General features: G+C 37.2%; 2 protein-coding genes across 2 annotated transcripts in view; one reads left to right on the top strand and one right to left on the bottom strand.

Moving 5' to 3' along the window:
* Window positions 1–26,631, bottom strand: part of MARCHF5 (membrane associated ring-CH-type finger 5) — a 32,536-nt gene extending 5,905 nt beyond the window's left edge. Inside the window, exons 1-3 of the mRNA XM_065639267.1 lie at window positions 26,445–26,631; window positions 7,467–7,669; window positions 1,521–1,651 (exon numbers count right to left, since the gene is read on the bottom strand). Coding sequence (XP_065495339.1) covers window positions 1,521–1,651; window positions 7,467–7,669; window positions 26,445–26,488 — 378 coding nt within the window. The 5' untranslated portion in view covers window positions 26,489–26,631. The remainder of the gene's footprint in view (window positions 1–1,520; window positions 1,652–7,466; window positions 7,670–26,444) is intronic.
* CPEB3 (cytoplasmic polyadenylation element binding protein 3) overlaps window positions 26,631–26,801 on the top strand; it is a 95,714-nt gene continuing 95,543 nt past the window's right edge. The window contains exon 1 of the mRNA XM_065639265.1: window positions 26,631–26,768. The gene's annotated coding sequence lies outside the window, so the exon portion shown is untranslated. The remainder of the gene's footprint in view (window positions 26,769–26,801) is intronic.

Below are 26,801 nucleotides of genomic sequence, written 5' to 3'. Positions count from 1 at the left end.
CCATCCATACAATCAAAAAATATTAAATCAGACGCAAATAGCTAATTCTTCATATCTGGGATTCGACCAGTTGTCTAAACTCATGTTTAGACAGATCCTCATTTCAAAAAGCAAAACAACTAGAGAAAAGTGCATTTCTCTTTCCACTTGGTTATGTAGTTCTGGAGAAGCTACAAAGGTCATACAAGTTCCTAAAGAAAAAGGCTCGGTGCAGCAGCGAGCAAGGAGATAAGGACTGGTGCATTTCAGGAATTCTAGATGTAGTATCACAGATGGTTGCAATGTTCCTGTAAGGGCCACAGCAAGAACAAAATATCAGATAAGGCAATTCCTAAGTGCCCCATTCTGTAATATAGAGACTCATCCTCTGGAATGGAGGAGAGATTCAAAGTCTTTGTACATCACTTATGCAGCCGCTTGGCCCTGGCCACACTGGTACCAGAGAGGCTGCATCAACTCATTTGGGCTCTGCTTCACGTGGTTGGCATATACATTGCTGCTGTGAGATCATGTACAAACAGAACCGAACAGCACAGTCTTTAGATGAAGTGACTTGTAGAACTGCAGGGCAGTATCACACAATTCAAAGAAAAGTAGTGCCATGTGACTTACATGGATAAGGACCAGGTGGTATATTTAAAAGTAGAACTGTGTAGAGGAATACTTACTAGCATATAGATTTGTTAATTCTATCTACAAATGAATTAGCATCAGAAATACTTTATTGCTTTCAGGCAAAACACAGGGTATGGGCTTGATATAGTAATCAACAACTGAAATGGTAACAAAGGTCCTTCTAGTTACACAATCTATGAAAACCCTTGTTATGTAGTTGAATTAGGACAGCCATGAACAAGTCTTTCAATAGTTAATAGTCGACCACCTGTCAACATTATTTTTATATTTAAATAGCAAGTTCACAAGAACAGAAGAGAAATAAGTATTTTTTTCCCTTTCAACTAACCATACAGTCTGAAGTAATTAGAAGAACATACTCTTAATTTGCAGTGTTTTGCATTTGTTGTTTATGAACAAAATGCACCATCCAGACCATGCATTTTCCTTTATAAAATAAAAAGTGGTAGGACTGAAAAATTCACGTCTCAACCCTTTGAATGTTACTAGCAAAATTTTTCTATAGGTCAAAGATTAGTCTCATGTATTTTCTGAAGAATTAGACTATCCATTAATAGTTAGGTGGTAATGCCACCTTTTCTGTAAGAACAGGAGTGTGTTCACCAGTGTGCCACACAAAGGGCAGCCAGCTGCAGAAGTAGGGAATTTTGTTAGTTGCAGACCAAACCATGTCTGAACAGGCCTACTTGGCTTTATACAGTATAATCAGGTAAAAGTGAAAAGCTTTCCATCCAACCGTCTTCAATTCATTTGTTAACTACACTGAAAGTGCTGAAAGCAGCTAAAGCATGTTTCAAGCCGAGGAAAGAGGCGTCATCATTAACGGGCTTTTTCTTTAGAAATCTTGCCTTCAAAGCTGGTAAGAAGAAGGAATACATGTGTACCTGCATCACCGTCACAGCTCCGTATGTAACAGCTGTCCAGTATATAGAGCCCACCATTATTCCAGCCGCAGCAAATGGACATGCCTTTGAAATCAGTCGATCTGCAAGATCCAAAACGTAAACAACTGGACCTATGATAAAGGAAAAGTAAGGTTTCAAAATATATGCATACAAGCATACTGAAGAAAACTATCAGCATCTATCACTGATAAGAAAGAACTTGACAAAATGCAAATCTGACATCCCACGCATGCTGTTTAAATGACAACGTATAATTAAAAAGCTACTAAGCTAAACTTGTATCTTATTTCTACCTATCATTTCATTCATCACAACATCTTTCGGAGGGATTAATATAATGGTTAGAGCACTGACTAATATACCCACTAAAACTGACTAGCTTGCTTTGTGTTGAATCAGAATTGTTCTGTTGTAGAAATCATTTTAGGCTTAGTGGCTTTTTTAATTTGTTAGATATTTTAGTTTTCAAAAAGGAAATACTAATGAGTAGTAATGTACTTCATGTGCTTATCTTTGACAGCCTCACCTGAGAATTCTGTCACTAAGCTATCCTGCTCTGCAGTAAAAAATAGCACAGTCAATATGAAAGAGTCCTTCTGCTGGAAGAGGCTACATTCAATGTTTTTAGAAACAAATGTTGGAGGAAAAACCCCTCCTATTCAGGTTCTTTATTGCCGTGGACAACAACTCATGAACAGTTTCACTGTTCTGTCTATGGACAACTGCACTTTCCAGACTTACACAGAACAAGACATTACCCTGACCAACTTTGGTGATGTAACCAAGGGCACACTTGCATCTTTTCTTTGAGAGAATGCAAGAGCACCAGCAAAGAAAAAGCCGGAAACTGAAGTCTAAAATGCATGTATGGAAGTGAAAAATGTCAACACTATGTTCAGATTCCATGTTACTTTCCTATTTGTCAACTAATTCTACAGACTGTCCTTCTCCAGTTCTGCATTAGCTCCTTCCTACTTTTTCCTTACCAAAATCAGTGAAAATATTATTCTCAAAACACATAGGCATTCTTCAAGTAACTAATCCTCCATGTAACCATCACAGTTCATCCACTTGGCATCTAATTCTTTTACTACTTCGCATCTGGATTATTGTGTCCAGTTCTGAGCCCCTCAGTTCAAGAAGGACAGGGAACTGCTGGAGAGAGTCCAGCACAGGGCAACGAAGATGATGAAGGGAGTGGAGCATCTCCCTTATGAGGAAAGGCTGAGGGAGCTGGGTCTCTTTAGCTTGGAGGAGACTGAGGGGTGACCTCATTAATGTTTATAAATATATAAAGGGTGAGTATCATGAGGATGGAGCCAGGCTCTTCTCAGTGACAGCCAATGATAGGACAAGGGGTAGTGGGTTCAAACTGGAACACAAGAGGTTCCACTTAAATTTGAGAAGAAACTTCTTCTCAGTGAGGGTGACAGACACTGGAACAGGCTGTCCAGGGAGGTTGTGGAGTCTCCTTCTCTGGAGACATTCAAAACCTGCCTGGACGCCTTCCTATGTAACCTCATCTGGGTGTTCCTGCTCCGGCAGGGGGATTGGACTAGATGATCTTTTGAGGTCCCTTCCAATCCCTAACATTCTGTGTGATTCTGTGTGTGTACTTCCTAATATTTTCTTTTTTTTTTGGTCTTCTTCCTGGGGGGTGGGAAGGGAGTGATCTCTTGAGCAATGGTGTTAAGTGGCTTGCTAAAGTCCTGAGAGACTAGACCTGCAGGACTTCCACTAGATGAATTGCCAGGCTAGTTCACATGCCCTGTTTTGTGCACGATCCTGAATTGTGTCCCATTTTCCTCCCGACTTCCAATTAATCAAAACTTGTTCTGAGCCTGCACAGAACTGAGAAGATTAGGTGTCAAGGATTTTTTCTTTTTTACTTTTCTAAAGATAAAAGCATTGTATTTGGCATTGTCCAAATATACAAAAATTACTTGCTGTTCAATTCTTGGCTTGAATACTCCTAGTACGTAACAATTTTATATTCCTAGTTTTTTAGGGTGGTGATAACTTATCACTCTGTTCCCAAAGAGATTGTCTCTGAGCTATCATATTTACAGCAAATGAATTAAAAGCTGTGCATTTAAATGTATGATCAAGATTTGAAATTCACATCAAAAAATTTCGCAGAAAATTTATTTCTGTCAGCCACATTGATAAAATTGTTACTCCTGTTTCACAACTTAGTTGGTTCTTCCCTTTCAAGAAAACAGCTCTAGTGTGAATGCTTTCAAAACAACCAGTTCTACTCAGCTCAAGTCAGCCAATGAAAACAAGCAACAGGAACATCTAATTGAACTTGTTCATTGTTATGTTTTATCAGCATTGGTATTCTTGTAAAGCACTCCCAAATACCATTTGTGATACGGCTTTTTTTTTTTGAGAACAGGGTAGGATTTACATACTATTTGTACAGCAATAGCATCCAGAGACATTGTAGAAGGATTGCAACTTTTTTTTTCCATACCCAGGTGTGTGTGCAAATACCCGACTGAAGCGCTGCAATTTAAACACATGTAGCTTACATGCAGTCTCGACAGAAGTCACTGTAAATACTGTCATTGTAAATATTATTTATCAGACTAGTGGGCAGTGCTAAGCAACTTGGGCAGAATCTTGCTTCATGTAGTCTCTAGCTCTGCTGTAGCTTCAAGTTCTTAACCAGTTACTCATGTACTTCAAACTGGTTACCTTTGCATACATCTTCTAGTACAGTGTGCATTCCTTGTTTTAGTAATAAGCTCTAGTTTTAAGTGCAGGAGGCATCTTCCTATGTGGCTTGTAAGACACTAAACACCTCACCAGTGCCCTGCTTCAAATACATCAACCCATGTAAATTAGTCCATAAGTAGCTGACAAAGCATAACTATAAAGTTAATTTATTCTCAAGTTGAGCATTTTATTATTGATTAGGTACCAAAATTAAAGGGTCTCTGAAGAAGGAACACTCTACTCAAAATACAAAGAACTGGAACAGGCAGTTCAACTGTATTAACAGTTGTGTTTAACTTTCTGGGACAGACTTAAAGTGCTGGGATGTCTATCAATGTGCTGAAAGTAGCAACAAGGTCATAACTTCAAGTGCTAAACACACAGTAACTTACACATCTTGACTGTTTCCCACAATCACTTAAAAAGTTGTTTAGTTGTGCCATTTTGAAAACTTAACATTTGTTTGAAGAATGTGAATACAAGAGACTCAAAAAGCCCATCATATTTGTTGAGTCCTAAAGGGCAACACAAAGCCCTGAAACTTGCCATATACGTCTTCGCAAGGTGATATGGCAACAGAAGTCTAACTAAAAGCACTAACAAATTGCACCTACTAATACTAACCATTAAAAGAAGCAAGCTGCAGAATTAGGTACAAAATCTTGAGAAAATACTAGAAAAAACAGTCTTCCAATATTTTTTGTTTTAATTAGCCTTTTAGGAAGAAAGTAGTGAGAAAGGAGGACAAACATAACTGTTTCTTTTGAGATGGCATTAAGGAAGAAGCAGGAAATTAAATATCACTGACACAGAAATTAAAGGAAATACAAAATACAAAAATATTTTTATTTTTTAAAAACTATCATGCTTTAGCACAGCTTTTTCTGCCAAACTGTTTTCTATTTATTAAACTGAAATAATTATCTAAAAGATACTTCAGGTACTTTCAAAGTAGCAATAATATTTTCCTATTTAATAAAAAAAGTTCTCAGAAGAGAGGAAAATAGCTAGTAAGAACATAGTTACTACCAATCTCTAAAACTGATAAGCACTATCGAATTTGAATGGAATTGTAATTTTAAGATGATACATCACTAGGGGGTTGTTTTCAATTGGTAAATACATAGACACCCACTTTTACTTCTAGAGATATTTGTTGATGTCTCCTCAAGTTGACATTACTTCGAAACTATAACCATATATAAAAGCAGTTATGTTAGGGAGTGCCTTTTCACAGAAATTTTATTTTAGGAAAAAGTTTCCAGCAGTACATTCAAGAAGTCTTAATGTAAATAAGTTTCTGAACTATGATATCTCCAGGAAACTTTAGTTGTTACTTCTTCCCTGCTCAAGTAATTTTAGTTTCTTGAATGGTACGACTAGTAATGTCTTCAAAAGATACCAGCAGCAGAGACAGGGCTACTGGCAAGACTGCTTGAAAACATCTTACTGTCCTAACTCTGCCTGCTGTGACCTTGACTGACTTACAGCTTGAGTTGTGATATAACAGTTTTGGGTTACTATAAAGAGCTACAAAAAGGCAAGACCGCCTCATTTGTTTAAGGCACTTCAAGTTCATGATTGATTTTGATGGAGCCAAATTAATCTCCCTGCTCTGCTACAGATGCCTACTATACTCTTACACAAGTCTGAATTTTTATGCCCTTCTCATCTTTAAAAATGGAAAAAATTGTATTGTGAGGGAAAATATAATACATTGAAAGATCATTGCATGCAAGAGCTGAACAATCTTGTGCAAGCATTTAAGGCCAGCTTCAGAAGCCAGAAATGTCAGCATTTAGGGATCTTAGCTTTCAAATAAAGTATGCCACAAATTGCAAGAACAAATGAAAATTCCTGTTGTTGTCTATGTGCACATATCCTCTCCAAACTATACTTGCTTTCCTTTTTTCCTATTGCCAAAATAAAATGTATATGCAGCTGACATTACAATTTCATCATTCAAGACACAAGTAAGAATTTTAAACAGCTTCAAGTTTTGTGGTACCTTATAAGTGTCCAGATATCAAACCATTCCCCCCCACCCACTCCAACCCAATGCTAAATGTTATCCTTTGATGCCTTCTTTATGCTGGAGATTAAGATTCCTCTTTGCCTTATCCTTATAGCAAAGCTGAATTGTGGTGGATATATGAATAACTTGGTAGTAAGGGTCTTGCTAGTTTATGTTTTCTTGAATATCAACAATATATTGGTGCATATTTTCTTTCCCATTACTCAGTATTCTATCATGGAAAGAAATGGCATCACCCATATAAAATTCCCTTCACATCTTAACTTTATCAGCCTTTCTACTAGCAGAAAAGAGGTTGTGTCCCAAAGAACTGACAGTGCAAGTTATTTTCAGCTGTTTCATTACAGAAATAAGATACTTAAAATAAAACATTCTTTAAAATCCTCTAAATGGCTATACTCGCACACTATATCAGCATTTCTTTAATAAGTTTCTTAAACAAAATTAAAATGTCTGTGGCAACATTTCATTTTTCTGCCCTACTTAATACACCATATAGAACATACCGGCAAAAGAGGGCTGGAATAACAGCAACCACTGCTAATTTAAATATATGCAACATATCGTGCAGTGTCCTACTTGGCTACTCAAGTAAGTAGACTCTGGAAGGGCATCTCCAAGTTTTTTCTTTTGCCTTGACAAACAGAGCTAGACCAGTGCCCAGCAACCACAGATACTCTGCCTCTTGAATACAGGGCAATATTAACTCAGGAATACTTCCCAAAGTAAAAATATGTTTTTCGGGTAATGAAACATGTTGCTCAGTAAAGTTTTCAGGATTTCCTTCGATAACAGGATCTCTGCAAGCTGAGGAAAAACAAAAGGATGTGTTCATGTGCTAACATGTTGCAGTTGGTGAAAGAAGTTACCCTCTGCTCAACAAGAAAAAAAAGTCACATCAACTATGAGTTAATTATAGGTCAAATACTAATAAGACTTATCAATATATCCAAGTGGAACATATCCAAAATTTTCAGAAGGTATTTAACTAAACCACCAAATAGGACACGAGCAGAATATGAAGTTATTTCTTTCTCTCTGGAAAAGGGAACAGACAAGTTTTCACCAGAATTGATGCTCTGAGCACAAAAAAAGAAAAAAAAAAAAAGAACAATATAAAGAAACAACCCATTGTATTATGTTTAACATTTAAATGATACATCTCTTACCTAGCTTTGGAAATACTATTAAATATTCTGCATTGCACTGAGGACAAGCAACTCTAGCAGTACTGTTTCCTCTTTGCTTTTCGTCCACCCAACGCTGTAGACAAGTCTGATGCACCCATTTGGTAGAGCCCCTGCACCTGCAAGGTCTCACCCACTCTGCTGTCCGATCGTCCTCATCGGTAGCAAAGCAAACCCAGCAGCTTCTGTAATTACAGGAAGGGAAAAAAAAAAAGAAAAATTTTGCTTTTATATGCTTAAACTTTCACACATGGAAGCATATAGTTTTAGAAAATGCGCACCTAGAGGAGATGATGATTGTTGCTTCATTCTTACAAAAAAATGTAAGCATTTTGTACCACAGTCTTGTTCTGGTATTAACATAATATTACAGACAGCTAAACAACCGCTGTTAATACATTCTGAATTACTAATTTATCTTTTAGATAATTTATGAATTAAAAAGCATTGAGACTATAGTTCACCTTCAGAATAATGAAACATGAAAAATTCATATATTTTAAATGTATTATCATCTCCTTCTACAGGAGATATCTTGCTAAGTTTTTAAAATTAAAAATATAAATCAATACAGTCGCCTGTTACTTGGGAAACTAACTCCAATCCACTTAAATGACAAAACAACACAAATGATACAATGTATCACAAACCAAACTGTAAATAATTACATTCAATTCATTCCCTCTCTTTGATAAGAGACAGTACTTCATTCAGATATTGACTTTGTATAATATAAATTAAGTTACAAAGTATTTCAAAAATACTACTGTACTACTAGAGGAGGAAGATTCTGCACTGAAGAATTATCTTGATATATAAAATTCAAACATATTAATTCTATAAGGAGCAAACACAAGACTGACAGGCTATGTGACCTGATCTGAAGAGAGTACACACATCCTGGCAATTCCCAGACACCTGATGTGATGATTAGGCCAGAGCCTTGTAAGATGTACAGCTTGCAAGAGAAAGTAAAATATGGATCTACCTAGGAAAATATCAGATATGTTGACCCAGTCATTTAGTTTTTAGTGTGAAATAATTTGCTGATTCCCATACTGAAGATGTTGAAATTTGGATAATAAACCAGACCAAAAAAAAAAATCTAACGAAATAAGAATCTATTATACATATAATCTGGTTAGATGCATTTTTAAAAATTAATATTTTGCACAAGCCATTGCAATCATAGTTAAACTTTTATAAAAGTGTATGGCAACAGCATCCCTATAATTTAACTATCAAAATAGATTCTAATTAAACATTATGCACTAACTGAAGTTTTCCAGCACTACTTTGCTGCTGAAGTTTTGTTCTCTTAACAATAATGTTAAGATTCAAGCATTGTGATTGTAGTTTCTATGTGGGGATGTTACCATGGTTCATGATGTTTTTCCTTCCCTTCCCCTAACATTTGTTGTCTGTGATAAATTTTCTTCCAGGCCTTTTAAACTCTTCAGTCAAATTTCTTCCTTGTTTCAGCTTCTCAACTACTCTATCTCCCCTTTATATTTTTGTTTTGGTCTGCCCTTTCTGCATCCCATCTCTAACCTTTGTTAGCATCTGGGAGGAGAAATTACAATTCAATAGTCCCTCCTAACTCCAGTCATTTTGCCAGATTGTCGTCTCTCTTTTATAGAAATCAGTGCTAAACAGCTGTCAGAAAAGTTACTTGACAAATTTATACCTGAACATATACATACTGAAGGTGTCTCCTCTGCACCTCTTGGGGAAAAAAAAAAAAAGGAAAAAAAAAAGAAACAAACTCGTAACTAACTAAAGCTTGTAAAACAAAATTTAGATTGATATGCATAGCAAGGACCCATCTTACTAGAGCCACTTTCAAAGCAACAAAAACATAGTAATTCCTTTAAAAGGTCACTATTTCTCCCTAGCATGTCACTTGTAAAACAGGTTGGGGGTTATGTTTTGGTTTTGTTTTTAACTCCTCTATGAGGAAAAAGGGGGTAAAAAATCTACAATGGGAAACTTGAATTTTGTCAGGCTCAAACTTGAAGTAATGAAAAATATTTTTGTCTAACAGCTTCCTTTTAAGACTTCACTATTTTGGATAGTATTCTATTTGTAAACTGAAAATGTTTCTCTACAGAAGAATAACCATGTTTTGTTACTGTGCCTATGAAATATCTGTAAGAGATTCTTTCAAAGCATTAAGTCTTTTTCCAATTTATAGTGGTGAAGTATACTGAAATTAAGCTGTGAGCGTCTAAGATCAGAACATGGCCTGTAGCAACTTATTACTGGCATGCTTGTGAAAGGGAACACAATTTGACATGGAGATTCCAGGGGAGACTCCAGGAAAGGCAATTTAATATTCCACAATAGGTAAAACAAACATCCACATGTCCAGTTGTGAGTACAGAACTTGTCATAGTAGGTACACATGTAAATTGCTAACATTGGCTCTAAAGCCAGAACCATATCAGTTTGTGTTTAAGAAAACTGTTCAGTTGGAAAACTGACATCTTGAATTGGATCTGCAATTTCTTTCATTTGTCTTAATGGAAATGAAAAAGCAAAGTCTGACTTTGCTTCTTTCTGTCTTTTCCCACAACATCTGCTTAAATCACAATTTTCACGTTATGCACTCCTGTAATACCATCCCTCTTGTCACCTTCATGCTCTCAATATGCATCTATAGCAGTCCTAAATGAAAGGACACATTAACCTTTCTAAGCAGGAGGAGGAAAGACAGCCAAGCCACAAGCTAGTAGGAATCCAGATGAAAATGCTGAGACCACCACAACGGTTTGAAAGTATTACAAAGCATGGCAGACATTTTGATTCATTGCACTTGATATCAAGAAGTTCTTAAGGAATACAACTTCTTTCAGTGTTTATTAATTTTCTATTTATACCAAGAACCACTGAATTTACTGTAAGAACAAACGACACAATACAACACTACTGAGAATTGTTCCTCTTCAACTGTTTTTTTTCTGCATTAAAGGTAAATGTTCACTCATTCATTCCACATCCTATTTAGGTCTATGACTGCTCTAAATTTGTAACTTAGAATTTTGGTTTTACACTAAAGGCTTCACAATAGAGCTAGTCAGGTCTGTGGGTGCCAATAAGGTCAGATGCCACCATACCACAGAAGGCTAAAGTTTATTCAAATAATGACAGATTTAAGCATGAACATAATCTTTCTACACTGCAATTTTAACTAGTGACTTTGTCCATCGATACTACGTAGATTAAATTCTACTCAAGTTTTCTGTTAAGGTTAATAAGTCAAGAAAAATATGCATCTTTTCTGTAATTGCTTCATCCAATTTCTTGCTAGGCAATCATATCTGAAAACCTGAAAGACCCATGAAAAGAATAACAAAATCCTTTACAGACTTAAACCTTTAGCAAGTCATGAATAACGAACAGTAAATTCCTTGTATTCTGTCATCAGCTTAATCTCCTTCCACTGACAGCAGCTGTAACAGAAAGGGCTAAATAAAACCATTTCAAAACAAGTAGCTTGGCTCTTGTCAGATTTTCCATTTTCTTGTACTGAATAAAATATGACCTTGATTCTTACCACTGAATCAGGTTGCTACTCAGATAACCTGAAATAGAAAAGGCTGACAAGGTAGAACAAAGCATTGTTTCTGAAAGAAACTCAAACCTTTTTCCTTGATGACTTTCTGCAGAGCCAAATCAATAACACTAATGTATTTTTCCACACTTCCTTGGCTTAAAAAAAAAAAAAACACGCCCAAAAAACCCCAAACCAAAACATACACAAAAAACATGCCAATATAATTATTTCAGCTTTGAATACAGGGTTACAAATGCCTTTTAAATTCAGCTCCCCAGCAACTAAATCTCTCTGGTCTCAAAAATTCTATTCTGACTCCAATAATAGCTCATTTATTGCATCTAGTTTTTTCTCTACCAAAGACAAACTCTTTTAAGGACATTACATATGTTAAGAGCAACTGGATGGAGAGGAAGTTGTATTAAAGACTAGAGATCTTACACTCGAAATGTTATATGACTAATCTAGAAAGCCAAGGCCCACCTAAAAGCAGGTTTCTCTAAACCACGAGCTTCTAATCAGTAAGGAAGCCGCTCTCTGCCGTACCTGGTTGGAGTTACAGCTCCAATACACCAGTAAGATCCTCCAGCACCAACAGACATAGCTAGAGGCAGACTGCTTTCCTTCGCATTGTTATATTCCTTCTAAAGGTTACTTTTTTCCCAAACCAGTCTTAGGTTCTAAGGATCTAATTCATGTTATTTAAATCAAATCTGCCTCAGTCTGTGGGAGCTGAATTCACCACGATACAGCTTTGTTTTCAAGCAGGCATGACTGTGTAGGCGATACAAAAAAGTAATTTAATTACATATACACTAGTAAAAAGTTTGCAGAAATATTTAATGCCCCATAAGCCCAGCAGATGTCGTGTCCACAAGATGACCTGTAAGACTGGGACAGCGCAGCTGCACTGGCTGGTTTCAAATATTTAGTACTGCAAGACAGAATGCAAGAAGTCTTGGAATTTTTTCCCCAGTGTTCAGTGGCACACATGTATGAATGGCAAGCAAAACCAGGAAACTTCTGAGAAAATAAAATTCTTGCAAGACTTTTAGCAGGACCTGACCCTTACCACAGGAAATGCAAATTTGAACATGCATGACATGCTCTAGAACCATGAGCTAAAAAGCATTTTTTCCTCTCATTACAGATCCTTCATAAAATGTAAGAAATCTCTTCAAGAAAACTTTTCTGCATTTCTCCCACATCATAAAGCACACTGCTTTCCCTTAAAGCAGCAGGAATTTGCTGATATCTTGCTATCCAAGTAAAGCATCCTTGTTCTGCTAAGTGTTAAGTGACTGAGTGGCTTATTGTAATTGCATTTCACATCCAAAAAGAAAAAAGTGAAAAAGCTGAAACATAAGTGATAGCAATGATAGCACAGAGAGCCAACGCAGTGAGGGATGAAAACATATCTTGGAAGAAATGGCTGAAAGCACTCCAGTTACAAGCCAGAAAAAGGCACTGTTCCAAAGGATGATCCACAAATCTGCTCTTTGGAAGAGGCCATTTTGCATGAGCATCTATAACAAATTTTTATGCATAGTCTATACTGACAGATAAAATATCTCTGATGAAGAATAGTAATAAGCTTCCAATAAACCTGCCAACTACACTCTAAATACTGTAAGATCATTTGTAAGCAGGACGACTACGATGCTGGAAAAATCAAGGGAGTCACCTAACAGCATCCAACACAGGCTGCTTTGGAGCTGGCTAGCATTTTAGCAGGGCAACACAGCAAACTGGTCTCTCAAAAAGCAAAAGAAACAATGGATTGCAAATGCTACTGCTAAACACTTCCTTTTCCCGAGTTTGAAGGAACCAGCAGGAATGAGATTCTTGTGCTACAGGGCCGCTATCTGGTCACAACAGAATGCAAGCTTAGCCCACGTACCCCTGATAAAGGCTACAAAGAAGGGAATACCACCTAACCCAATAAATACAGCTCACACCGTGCTTCACAGTTTAACTGCTAGAAGAGATGAACTCAGCTCTGAAGCCTAACGCAACATGAAGACTTCAACAGCAGAATGCATGCAAACCTATCAACCACAATAGTAGAAGCTGGTTAGCAGAGCGAGACTGCAATAGGATTACACGTGGAGTACCATTCTTTCCCCAATATTTTCCTGGTCATCACACACAGCAGAAAATAATTTTTATCTTCAACCCAAGCTCTATCATACTCAAAAAATCCTTACACTATCCTAAGGCTAAAAAAACCACCACACACAGGCAGAATGAGGAACAGAGATACTAATGCAAAAATAGTAGTCTTAGATGCTCCATCATTACTTCTGTGGATCCCTTTTAAGGCAGCATGGAATAGCAGCCATATGCCATCCTGGATTGTTCAGCCAGAAAACATGCTGTCACTTCCAAATAAAGCCTAAAATCTTGAAAGGAAGTTCCTGAAAGTCATCTGACCTAATAACCAATTCTGCTCCATCTAGCCAGCAAGGAGAAGCTGATGATAATCTAGAAACAATAGTAAGTAGCCTTTACTGTAGTAGTGCTTTTGTTAAAAACAGCAGGGAAAGGTTAAATAGACAACATCAAGCTAATACTGCTGTGAGCATGTGGGCACACAATTGGGATCCATATATAGGTTCTGGCTTCCTCTGATCACATGATAGCATTGTTTAAACTAGATTTTTAAAAAGCTTTTAATAAAAGCCCATGGATGACTGAAAGCCAATAAGCAATCAGTCAAACACAAAACCAAAACATAGAATAATTAACTAGAAAGTGTACCAGAAAGATCCAGTGATTACCAGAAGTTCAACTTAAACTTATTTATATATTCTGAATTATAGCTCTAATTAAGGAGAAATATTTTACACTTGAGTTAACCACACTATATCAAGGCAGAGATATGAGTCAAGGACAATTCACAGAATCCTGCTGGCAACTTTCTAGCTTGTGGGTAAAATTAAACCTTTGACTGCCAGCCACTCCCTATTGTGCTTGAATTGTGCCTCACAAGGCTTTTATGGCCTTTGCTTCTACCCGTCTTAGAACAAGACATCCCCCCCCAGATTTAGCTATCTCATTGGGTTTTAGTCTCTAGCTTGTCAAAGACAATCTAGGCTATCAGTAGAAAAAAAAATAATCACCTTTCATTCTGGACAAATTAAATCTTTGCCACCAGTTATTCAGGCATATGCGTTTTGCAAAGACTTAAAAATTGAGTTCTCTTAAAGGCTTTGTTTAATGTTACCAGACTCTCACTTTTTCAAAAGGAAAATGTGATAAGTCACCAAGGCTTGGTAGCCTTGCTGTGAGCCTCTAAATATTCAAAGAACTTTGCTGTTACAAACATTTCTTTTATTTCTGAGGGAGGGAAGACAGGGCCCTGCTAAAAAAATGTGCAAAGGACAAATCAGGTGAAACTATTAGTCATGCAATAAGCACATTACTAAATCATTACACATTTTGCTAATTGAACTGTTATTATTATATATGATTATATATTAGCAGCTTGGCATTCAACAATTTAAGCTCCTCAGTGCCTGTTGGGGGGCACTACCACTGATTCTTACCCTCATGTTTAGGAAGAAAAATAAGTGACTAAAACCGAGCGGAAAAAAGAAAAACCAAACAACAAAACCAAAGCAACCCCATACACACAAACAAACAATTAACTTCCAAAACTGAAATATGCCTCAAAGAACATGATTTGAAAAGCTGAACAAGTAGTCAAGTATATACATTACATAGCAAACACTGAAGAATTCTAATAGCATTAAGTTAATGCCTTAAATATTTAATGGATTCTTTTTATAGTGCAGATAGCATACTCCATAGGGAAAACATTTGCTTGAGCATTGTTTGACGAAGCTGTCCATAATCACAAACATTGAAAGTAACAGATATGAAACAACTAGCAAATTATGTTTAAAAGCCTATTTAAAGTTACTTCCTTGAATGTTCATTTAAACATCTTATTTATTTACTAATTGTCTGTAATTTTCACAAAATTGTACAGCAGTATGTCTGAAAGCTCCTCCTGATGGGGAAAATGAAAACCTGAAGAAATTCCTTTAAGTCTTAGCTTATCTCAGTGTCTAATTGCAAAGCAGCATACTGTCAAGGTATAACTGAAGTAGTAAGAGGCTCGACGAGCTAGAATTCATACACTAGTATTTACAGCTGCTGCTGAAAGTAAAGCTGCTAGCACAGTCAAGATACTGCAAAAACTCTAGACAGCAAGAAGGCCAAATGCAGCTTTCTTTAACAGGTAACATGACCTACTAGGAAGGTAAGACACACAACTACTGACAAGCTGAACTATATGATTTATGTACAATAAAGATTTAAAGGAGGATAGATTATTATTTGAGGCTAAAAAAATTGTCTAAGTTCTAGCAACACTGCCAGATTTAGCAAAGCATGACAGCTTCAGACCTCAAAGTAGTTTTAAAAGCCATTCTTGCTGTAATTCATCTGCAATCTACTGTATTAAATTCTGACAGCACTCCTCACTCCTAGGGACATTACACATTTCACCAGGTGCTAAACATTGGGTTGACTGTCGTCATGGTTTCCAGTACATCGGATTTACTTGCCAGACAATAAAAGTATAACAAATAAGTAACTACATCTGTCTAACTTCAATCATTTGAGGCCTCCTGGAAAAAGTATCTTCAACTATACCCTTGATCACAGTCATCACGACCTGAATTCTACTCTTTTTGAGAAGAAAAAAGAGCACTTGCATTGTTTTCAATAGCTCAGTCAATACTCTCTCCAGTTAGATAGTGACACTGAAATTAAACCAAGGCATACAAAATGGGGAAAACCAGAACGGTGCAGAGAAAATTACTCATTTAGCTCTCTAACTTATCGATGCTAAATGACCACAGTTAAATAGAGGATCAAGGGAAGATTTCTATGAAAAATATCAGTGTAGGCAGCAAAAAATTGATCTGAAGCTCTAGAACACCAGAGGTTGTTTCTTAGTAAAAAGAGACTCAAAGTATGCTACAATGCTCTAAGATACTGCTATAGCTTAATTACATATATGAAAGATTCCCCAGTCGATGTTCCCAGAAAACAACTTCCTAGCATTATTGAAGAATTTCAAAATACTAACATTGAGGCTACCCTTGTCATCAAAGCAACTCTGCTTACAGCACACTGCTTGCTTGAAAATGCTGCCTATGAACCAAGGTTAGGAACCACTGCACAACTGCTTCATTGCTTTGCCAGAATTCTCTAATTAGCTGTGCCATTCAGTGAGCAAAACTATATCTATTTTTCCTCTATTAGACAAGATATAAGTTAAAGCAAGTGTTTGGTTGATTTAAAGGAATTTAACTTCAACCTTTATCCCTTTGAGTTCTGAGACAAAGGATAACAATCCTTAGTCCTTTGTATCTGCTGAAAGATTTACTTTTCCCTAACAGTAGGTTAACGTGTACTTAGTAGCTTCCTTAATCCAGCACTAACCATATCTGTGTTTTCAAAGATCGGTATCAAGATTTTTTTTAACCTCCTGTTCTAAACTGGAATGTTAAATACAATTCCCATTTTCAAAAAGAAGATAAAAATATGTTGTTTCTATTAAACTAGCATTAAACAATATTACTTTGCACTGGGAGAAAGGGGAAGAGAGTTGCATCAGAAAAAATACCAGTACTGATCTTTGTGGTACCTGTACTGAGTTACAAATGTTACAAATATCAGGAGCAACATATATACAGATTAGACCAACTTTGACATGTCTAAAACGGTAACCCTCTGGACATTAAACTGTTGCAGTGACCAGTAAAAGGCAGAAGACAAGAAATGCAAGGTTACATTCTATTGACAAAGGCTGCATTATGTGAGCTCAATCTCCTGCAGCAATTTTCCAGTATCACAAAGGTACTGTAAAAATACAAAATAATCTTTAAGCACGTTATCTTCAGTTACAAAATCAAACATTTTAGCATAAATTAATGTTAGAAACCAAAATCATGACTACTCACTTTACCTTCCATTCTTAGGCAAGGTAATTGTGAAATGAAAGTTCAGTTTTTGCATAGATAATTTCAGGGTTAAACTGACCATAAGCAATTTTTCTGTTATGTTCTTCCAAAGAAAAGAGAAGAAATAATAGGAAGTGTGGTCCTAAAGCTGCAAAAAATGGCAGGAAGACTCCAAACAAGCAAATTGCTTTGAAGTCAAGGGTTTATATAACATATAAATTGAGAATAACTTGAGAAGTAGTATAACTTCTATTTTCATCAGATAACTTACAGTGTAAGACGGCAAACCAAACTACTTAAGTCATCTTAAATCCTCCTAAAATATATAATAAAAACTGAACAATCTGAGCCCTAAGAATTAAAAAAAAAATGTAAACACCAAGAAGAGACATTCTTGGGACATTAATACCTCAAGAAGAACAAAATCCACTCAAATGTGGCCGACACTGAAAATTTGGAAATGTCTTTACTCTGAATAAATGTGAACAAAACTCCAAGGTGCCTTGGTGAAAACATGAAGTAACTCTCCTGGGCACTCTGTAGAATTGACTGCATGACTCACCAGTAGAACAGTCACGAGCACTCAGCACATGGCCTTCTGTAATTATATCCTTCACAGAAGGCTAACTGGCATTGGCACATTTTAGTCCAATATAAAATATCCACTTCTAAACAAAACTATTCTGATCCCAGGAGGAGGCATTTATAACAGGAGAAACAAGTGAGAAGGTATGTAACAACAACATTACAGCTTTAAAATAGAGGGTCTAATATTTTTTTCTATAAAGATTGTGAAGAAATAACTACAATATTAAAACAGCTTTAAAAAAAAAATCTTGGAATGTCAGCCTCCCTTGTCCATAACAATTCTAATATTCACTACCTTCACACTGCGTTAACATTTTCTTTTCATATGGACATCTTGAAGAAAAGATGCATGAACTGAGACCACTAAACAGTTCATAATGCTTATCAGCGATCAATCACCTAAAAGCCAAGAAATGCTAGCTACACTTATACAAAAAGTTTGTTTTCTGTGAGAGTTGTTTCCAAATAAGCACACCAAGATTCCATGGTTGGCCCTTGAATCAGTTGGTGTTTACTTATCATAGAGAAACTGTTATATAGCAGGTCAGTTTAATTTTCATTTGTATCTTTATCAGTTAAGATAATTAAGATTTAAACTCATAAACAAATGAACAGCTAGTCCCAGATTTAATACAACTTCAGAAACTTTTTTTTTTAAAGCTGCATTTAAAAGTGGAATTTTTATTGGAATTTTTCTTATCATATATTAGTGTTAGGCAGGAGCTATATAATACCTTCCCCAAAATTACTGTCACAAAAATCCCGAGCCGAAGCATTTTCATTGAATGGTAGAAAGCTATCAACAAAAAGCACTCATATTAAAATTAAAATAACAGGAGAAAAAAATATCTTAGAGAAAAGGAAAAAAAAAAACCAGTCCAACTAGGCAAGAATTCGTCTTAACTTTTATGTACAGATTTCAGAACAGATGCTAAAAAAGGCAAAGTGCAGATTTGTCAGAAGGTTTTAGTGGACTGTAACTCCCATGTTGGCACGTCCAGCACAATATGCTCATGTCATGCAGTGCAAATAGAGCCCTAACACTGTGTTGTCTTCCTGTTTAAATTGGGATTGCATCTAGAGCTGGTATCATGTAATTATTTGGGTAGGAAGGGACCACAGGAGGTCTCTAGTCAAACCTCCTACCCAAGGCAGAAGCAACACTGTGTATTCAGACCAGACCATCAGAGCTTTCTCCAGCTGGATCTTGAAAAGCCCCATGGACAGAGATCCACAGCTGCCCTGGGCAACCTGTTCCAAAGCTCAACTGCATCACTGCCCAGCCCCACATGCTGAAACCCTCTCTGTTCAAATTTATAGTCGTTGTTTCTCATCATCCTGCCAGGAATCTCCAAAAAGAGTCAGAGGGTCTTATCAACAATCTCCTTGGTAGGTATTACAAGGTTGGTAGGTACCACAAGGTTGGTAGGTATCCCCAAGCCATCTCTTGTGTAGGCTAAGCAGGCCTAGTTCCTTCTAACTTTTCCTAGTAAGTCATGTGCTCCAGCCCTTTGACCATCTTGTGTAATCTTAAAAACAGTTTCATTTAGAAACACTAACCAGAAGCAGTTTGCTTAAAAGAAACTTAACCACTTCAGACTGGGTCTTCTCATTCTTCTGTCTGAAGATGAATTTGCTACTTGTGGTTAGCCACATGTGCCAGTTAAAAATGCGCAAGTCATGCACCGTTTTGGTAAATATAGGCATTACATCCTATAACAAGCTAGTACCCAACTCATTCTGTTGCTGAGAGGAAGAAAAGATGCATCAAAAAGCTCTTACCACTTTCCCATAAGGAACGCTGCAGTACAGTATGACCATGAGCAGGTTAAGATGTCAGAAGCACCAAGCAAACAAGTCCTAAACAGCTGGCATTGTCACTACCATTTAAGTATTACTTATAGAGATGTTCCAAAATTAATACCTAAACCTTTTAATTGATCCTTCTCTGTAAATTGTTATACATATTAAGATATTTATTCAATACATTTGGATTAATTGTCAAAAGTTAACTTCAGTGAGCAATGTAAGACACCATGCCAAACGAAACAATCCTAGTTAAGCACTAGTATAGAGGTCTGAGCACTTTCATGTGGAAGATATCAATAAACAAATTTTTGTATAGCTTTTTAAGATGAAGCAGATAAAATGTATGGAAATATTATATGAAGGCCTTGATAATACATGGAGCATCAAGATTTTTAGTACCAAAAATGATAAGTAGCCTCTCAGCAGTTTCACCACACTTAAATAGAAGGAACAATTGCCTTCTGTCTGCAGGTAGAAGTTAACAGTTAAGCAGCAATTAAAACATGTATGTTTGTTCCTAAGCACATCAAAGCAGACATCAAAGATGGAAATACAATGCACGTAAGATGACAGTCAAAAGGTTATCATAGTTTATAAATAACATGTTGACACATAGTACAGATGGACAAAAGGCATTCTATAGGTCTGCAATAAGCTTTCACTAATCATCTTTACTAATAGGACACAGGAAGAACTCAATCTATGCAGAATCTTCAGCATAAATAGACATGGAAGTACCTTGGATGAAGCAATAATGAAAAAGCCAAGCATAAAATTATTATGGTTTCAAACTTTCATTCTTCAAACCCACTCTAAGATAGACAAAATTTTGCTTTTTCCTTCCTATATCAACATCAGCTTCCAATTAGCTGGAATAAAGACAGGGAAGAACACATTGTTACCTTTCTGGCAGGAGATTAACCCACCACAGCCCCATTCTTTCTTATACTCTCTCCTTTCTAAATATGCATAACCTAGAGGAACAACAGAAAGCCAGATACTTCTAGCTGCTGATAGACTTCAACCAGAAGCCAGGGAAAGCCCTCTTTCAAAAAAATGAGTTTAACTGTGTTGTATAGAAAACAATTCTTTCAGGTAGGGCAATGACGAGAGGCCAGCTTCATCAGTGCAAGTAGAACAAACAGACAATAACTGCAGAGATGGTAAATAGTTTGTGAGAAGTAAAAATATTACACAAATGCTCTGAAGTGTTTTATGTTGTCTATTACTCTACATACCTTATCTGATTGAACTCCACTTCTACAAAGATTTACTCATGTCAATTTTAGTCAGTGAGATCATTCGCAGAGCACAACCACCAGTAAAGTTTAAGGAGTTCACAGTAAAGGTCTTAAATCAAGGACCACAGTGCACTAATTACATTGCCTAGGTTGTAGCATTAAGGTCTTAATCTGAACCTGTGTCTTTAGTTACTAAAGCATCAAGAGTGAATTGTCCAAATAAACCTAAATCACTGCCAAAACTTCCAAAGGAGGAAGGAAAAGATTCATACCAACACAACACCACACATGCTAACTGGGATGAAAGAAGCAACTGGAAACAATGTACAAAAACATTGCATATGATTTTTTTCTAACCAAAAAAAAAAAAAGAAAAATCACCATGGAATAGGATGACAGTTCAGAAAACTGAAATAGAAAATCCATTAATTTGCTATTTTGCAACGTTTGAACCTCATGTGATAGCATTTTTCTGACAAATCAGTGCTCTGACAAATAGCAACAGTATTCCACTCTTGATAGTACAAGTAATTTCTTAAGCCAACTACAATTCTGCATTTTATCTTTTAATTGCTTTTAAAGTCTACCTGCAATTTTGACTCTATTGTCTCCTTTAAATAAGGAATGGCAAGGGTAGAGGACAAAACAGTCGTATGATGTTACTCTAGCTTTTATCAAGGAGGGCTGCATATCGACCACGGTTGAATCAACTACTATCCAGCCAGAAAATAATTCATGCTAATTTAAAAGTTAAACCATGCTAAAATTACCACTATACTGATTCTTCAGCATGTACCTGCACAAGCCTTCACCAGATTATTTATCATATTTTGACTAACATCTTTGAATACTGAAAAAAAGAAGGCGGCAAAAGTGCCCACGTTCTGGCCAGCTGGCAAATACATGGGAAAGAGGAAGCTGGAGTTGTCTTTAATTTAGACAGTATGAGGAGTACCACAAATCACTACCACAGAACATGCTTTAAAAAAACCCTACAAAACAAAACCCCAGCATTCCGAACCCTTGGTACAATCAATTGCAAAAGCATTCCGCACATTATCCAACTGAAATCAAGAGCACAAGGCTTAAAAACATGAGTACATTTTAGCATTATGGCTCACATTAAGGTAGATATAAGCAATGGCAGAGCTAAGGAAAAGCTTTTTTTTTTTGAAGACAGCAGACTGACCAGATTATCTTCACAAACAAATAAATCAGAGACCATCTGATGATACATTTATCATAAAAGTAACTATTTTTTTTTTAATTTGACTACATTGAAGATTTCTTTTAATCACTCAAATATTTACATTGCCTAGGTTTTCTATCAACATGGGCTTGCCACCAGCTTCATTATGGCAAGTACATGTTCAATAACTATTTTTCAAATCTTGTCACTTTGGAAAGCGACTGCTCAACCAACACAGTAAAAAAACTGCATAGTAAGATAAATAGTTCTTAGTTTCGTTTTCTTATATGTATTCTAAGAGCAACTTCAGTGAGACCCAATCAAGTGTTCTGTAAGAAGGCTACATAGGATCACAGCCAACCAATGTCCTGGCAATAACAGGCAAGCTATTACAGGAAGCTACAAAATACAAATTGACAAGATGTAGCTAGAGACGTAACTTAAAAACATACTGAATTTACACATTAATTCTGCTTAAAAACATAACTATTAAAAAAATAGGAGGCAAAGTCAAATTGCATTTGATAAGCAAATGACACAGGAAAAATGCTAAGTATCTAAAGGACTAAGTTTTTAATCAAATATAGCACCAAAATCTGCCAGAAAGTTCAACATATTAACTCCAAAGTTACTCAGAAAAATGAAAAAGTTTGAAAAATGCATTAAGAAGCCAGAATACCTGTTATGACAGGTGCTACACAGGGCAGCTTGAAGAAACCCTTAGAAGAGTTAAATTGGAAGAACTGTTGTCAAACAGTGCTGAGAGACAGAAAATTTATAGGACCTAATTGAATAGGAAACATGAAAAGAAACACATAAAAGACTGAAGGGTTTTTGTGTATTTTCAAAATTGTATTTGAAAACACCAGAAGGACTGACTCAGTTCATGATCTTCGCATACTGGGCACAAGAATTTCAGTGTAAAGGTTTGATATCATAATACCATTCAAAATATAATATTTCTAAGTATTTCCTTAAAAAATGACTTTACACTGAAAATACATATAGCGTATCAAATAGCCTCTGCCTGTTAAAATTTGGCAAATGCATTAGGATTGACTTTCAAGTAAAGTTTGCCTTGTGCACTCAGTAGAGTCATAGCTATAATTTCAAAGATATTTTCATGTAACCTGGCAATTTAATTTAAATCTTGAAAGACATTTTTACATTGATTAACAGCACATAAAAACTACTACCACATAATTTAAATTTTTTAATGGAAATTCCTATCTTTCTGTAATTTATGAATTGAAACAACACGAATAAAGGGACTAAAACCAATAAAACCTCACCATTTAGACAGACCACTAACCACTACCTTCAAGTACACGCGTTAGTCCCTTCGCTATAGATTGCAAAGAATTCTGGATGCAGAAAAGGGTAGTATTTTAAGACTCTTATCTAGGCCTTTATCTAAACATGAGCTTAAAGAAAAAAAATGACAAGAGGGACAGAAATTCCAGTTTTGAGGCCAGAAAGGATTATTATAATAATCTGGATTAGTTTCTTAAATGCTGCAGACAAGAGAATTCCAGAATATAGCGTCACTTCACAGTCACGTCTACTTCTCATGCTTCTTGTATTTATGCTGTAGCAAATCCCCGAAGCAAGTATAAAATCCTTAGCTAGAAATTCCAAATAACAAACTCCTTACACCTTAACCTTTACCTTCTGTGTTACAAATGTACAGTTAGCCTCCAGACTGAAATTATGCAGGGAAAATAAAGGAGATGGACTACAAAATACATTAAAAAAAGATGAATCCCAGGCAACAATGTTGAGATGCTACCAAGACACTCCTCACACTGGAGAAATCCAAATTGCTTTATCAAGGGAAAAAACCCCACAAAACTAAGTCATACAGACATACAATCTAAGAGTCAAGAGAAGCAGTAAACTGTTCTCTCTCACAATTACATAATTAAAGAACTTGACATATGAGCTCTGACCCTTGTATACAAAGCAGTACATACATTCAGACCTGCAGCAACACCTTATTCCTGATACAACAGTACAACCACTGTCAGTGTGACCACCTAGGTATTGGAAACAAAAGAAAACTCTACTTTTTCCCTCCTAATGTCTTAATTATTAGAATAAAAATACTTATTCACTGAAAAGCTATTTCCTGAAAGCTTCACTTAGAGATCTGAATTTGATTTAAAAGTACATTCTTTGTGTTAAGTTATAATATATTAACAGTTAAGCTTTTGCATACGCACTTTTTCTTTTTCCTCTTACCCAGGAAAACCATCTGTCATTAGCAACAAAGATAACAGGATATGCCTACATGCCTCTACACATTTCAAGCCGTCAGAATACCTACAGAGGATTCATCCCTGGGTTACATCCCCTTATGTGAAATATTGAAGGTTTATCTTGATTGTCACTACATACGACATGAAAACAGTTATGTATAACCTTCGGAAGTGAGATAATTTTTTTTTTAAATAATCCCACTACATAAACCCAATACATAACTGAAAAATTATTTATACTGACTGTATTTTGAGGTCTTGATTGTTCCAAAATCCTTCTACTGCTATTGTACTATATTCTGAATTAAATTCAGATCCTAAATAATTGGCTCCTTCTTACCACCCCATTCACCAATTCTCACACTGTTTCTAGGATTTCCTATACTGAGCCCAACAAATTCTTACATAAAAGTCACAGTCTCTCTTCATACCTTTTACACTACCTAGGTACTTAAAACTTTTTCCCCATTGTCTTTGTTATTAAAAAAGACAGGGACATTTCCAATTGTTTTAGATGATATCAACTCTCCTACTCCAAGTTTACTGGAAAAACTCTTTGAAAAGGGCCAGAGATACAACTTACAATGTCACAAAGCTGAAAGGATACAAAAATATTAAGTGTACATCAAACCCCACATATCCATTACACATAACAATTGAAGAACAGTAAACTGGTTTAGCCACTAGCTAACTAATTTCCTTTTTTTAATTAACTGTTCAACAGTTGTTCACAACATGGATTATAAACACCACCTTACAGCCATTTCCCAAAAGGGTGAACTAGGACTTCATGGTATGATATAACAGCCATAGACAGCAGGGAATCCACTCAGAATACCATGGTTTCCTAGATCTTGAAAACATAAAATATTATACATTATTGGACTACAAACTTCAGGGAAAAAAAAAAAGAATTTTTTTTTTTTTTTTTTTAGTTCCAGAGTTAAATCTGCACCACTCTTCCTGATATTTTCCTTTCCCCCTGCCACCCCTTGCACAATAGTTCTATCATCCTCCTCCCAATTCTTTTCATCTTCCTTAGCTTTTCCATTTTATCCCCTATATTCACAGGAATGGTATAAAACTGAAAACTTTGCTGATAGTATTTCTACAAATCTACCTACCTACTTCCTGTTACTTACTGGAAATGCACTTATGGTTCCTAACTGCTAGACTCCTTGACAGACATTGTTCTAAATTATAGCCTAAATCATCCCATTGCCATACCTCACATTTTCACTTTTTCTAAAGCACAGACAAATAACCTTCCCTCCCTCCTCAACTCACTTTTATCCTCTTTCTACATCAAGCTGAAATTTCTGATCCTTGCCTTCCAGGCTGCACAAGTTCTGCCCCTGCCTCACGTAGTTTATATCTCCATCACGTGCCTTATGGCGGCCTGTATTTTGCTAAATCCTCTTTCCTTAGAAGCGACCTGGAAAGGAGAAAAACACCAGGGGTTTTGTGCTTCCTTATGATGAAAAATTGACAGGTTCATCAATGGAAGCCTGACTTCCTTTGTGCCCCCACCTTCTGAAATACCAGGCTATCACAGCTCCTGCAACAAAGGCCAGCAATTTGTTTTGTTTATAGGGGTAAGTCTTAAGGGCTTCCTGGATGACTCAAAATTACACATAAGGAATCTTAAGCACTCAGGAGAACGGGGTGAAAGTGCTACATATTCAAATAAAAGCATAAAGAGAAAACAAATGCAATAAAAATAACTTAAGAGTTAGTAAGCATCTTCCCTCCCCCACACTTAAGTCAAAGTAGTGTTCAGGTTGTACTTTTTAATAGCACTCCAAAAAGCAATTGCACGCTTTCTCCAAAGGTCATAAAACCAGTAACAAAACACATAAGGCCAGCTAAGCTTCAGTCGTCTTTTAGTGCCTTACTTTACATGCACATCAATGCTTTCCATACCTACAGTATCTCCTAGTCCCACAGAAACCAGCCAGCCTTCCACAGGCCTCCACCACTGTCCCCAGAACTCGGGTCAGCCCAGACACACCTCCCGCTCCTCCTGCCCAAATACTGCCAGAGCGATCCTCCCACACCCGCACTGCTGCCCGCGGTACCTTGCGCTGATTTACGACAGAGCTTGCACGACTTCGCCCGGACCACCGAAGTTTCAAGGAGCCAAAAAGTGAAACCGGCGCACGCCTCCGGCCCAGGCCCTGCCCCACGCCAGCAACCACCCACCGCGGCTCCCCCCGCGGCCCCGAACACGCCGCAGGCAGCACGGACCGACCCCGCGGGCAGCCGGGGACACGCGGGGAACTCGCACGCCCACCCCGAGGGTTCCCTCCCGCAGCGCCCCGGGGCCGGGCCCTCCCCGTACCTGTCCATGGTCTGCGGCACGGCCAAGCCCGTCTGTTCGGACATGGCTCCCGGGAGGAGGAGCGGGCCTGGCCACGGGCCCGCAGCCTGACAAAGGCGGCCCCGGCGCCGACGAAGCGGCGCGTCACGCGTGTGGCGGAGGGGGAAGGGAAGCCAGAGGAAAGGCAGCGAAACCGCCCTCCCGCAGCCGGGCCGGCCCCTCCTTCAGCAGGCGGGGACGAAGCAGAACGCCGGTCGCTGAGGCGGGACGGAGCCACACGCAGAGCCTGCGCGGCCCGGGCCGCCGCGCTGCTGGGGTGAGAGGCGGCGGCGACGCCTCTGTGAGGTCAGTGCCGAGCGCAGCCGCGACACCCGTCAC

Source organism: Caloenas nicobarica, chromosome 7 (assembly GCF_036013445.1).
Source record: "Caloenas nicobarica isolate bCalNic1 chromosome 7, bCalNic1.hap1, whole genome shotgun sequence".
Classification (NCBI taxonomy): Eukaryota; Metazoa; Chordata; class Aves; order Columbiformes; family Columbidae; genus Caloenas; species Caloenas nicobarica.
Note: the sequence above shows the minus strand (reverse complement) of the source record. Positions and strands in the feature narration are given on the sequence as shown.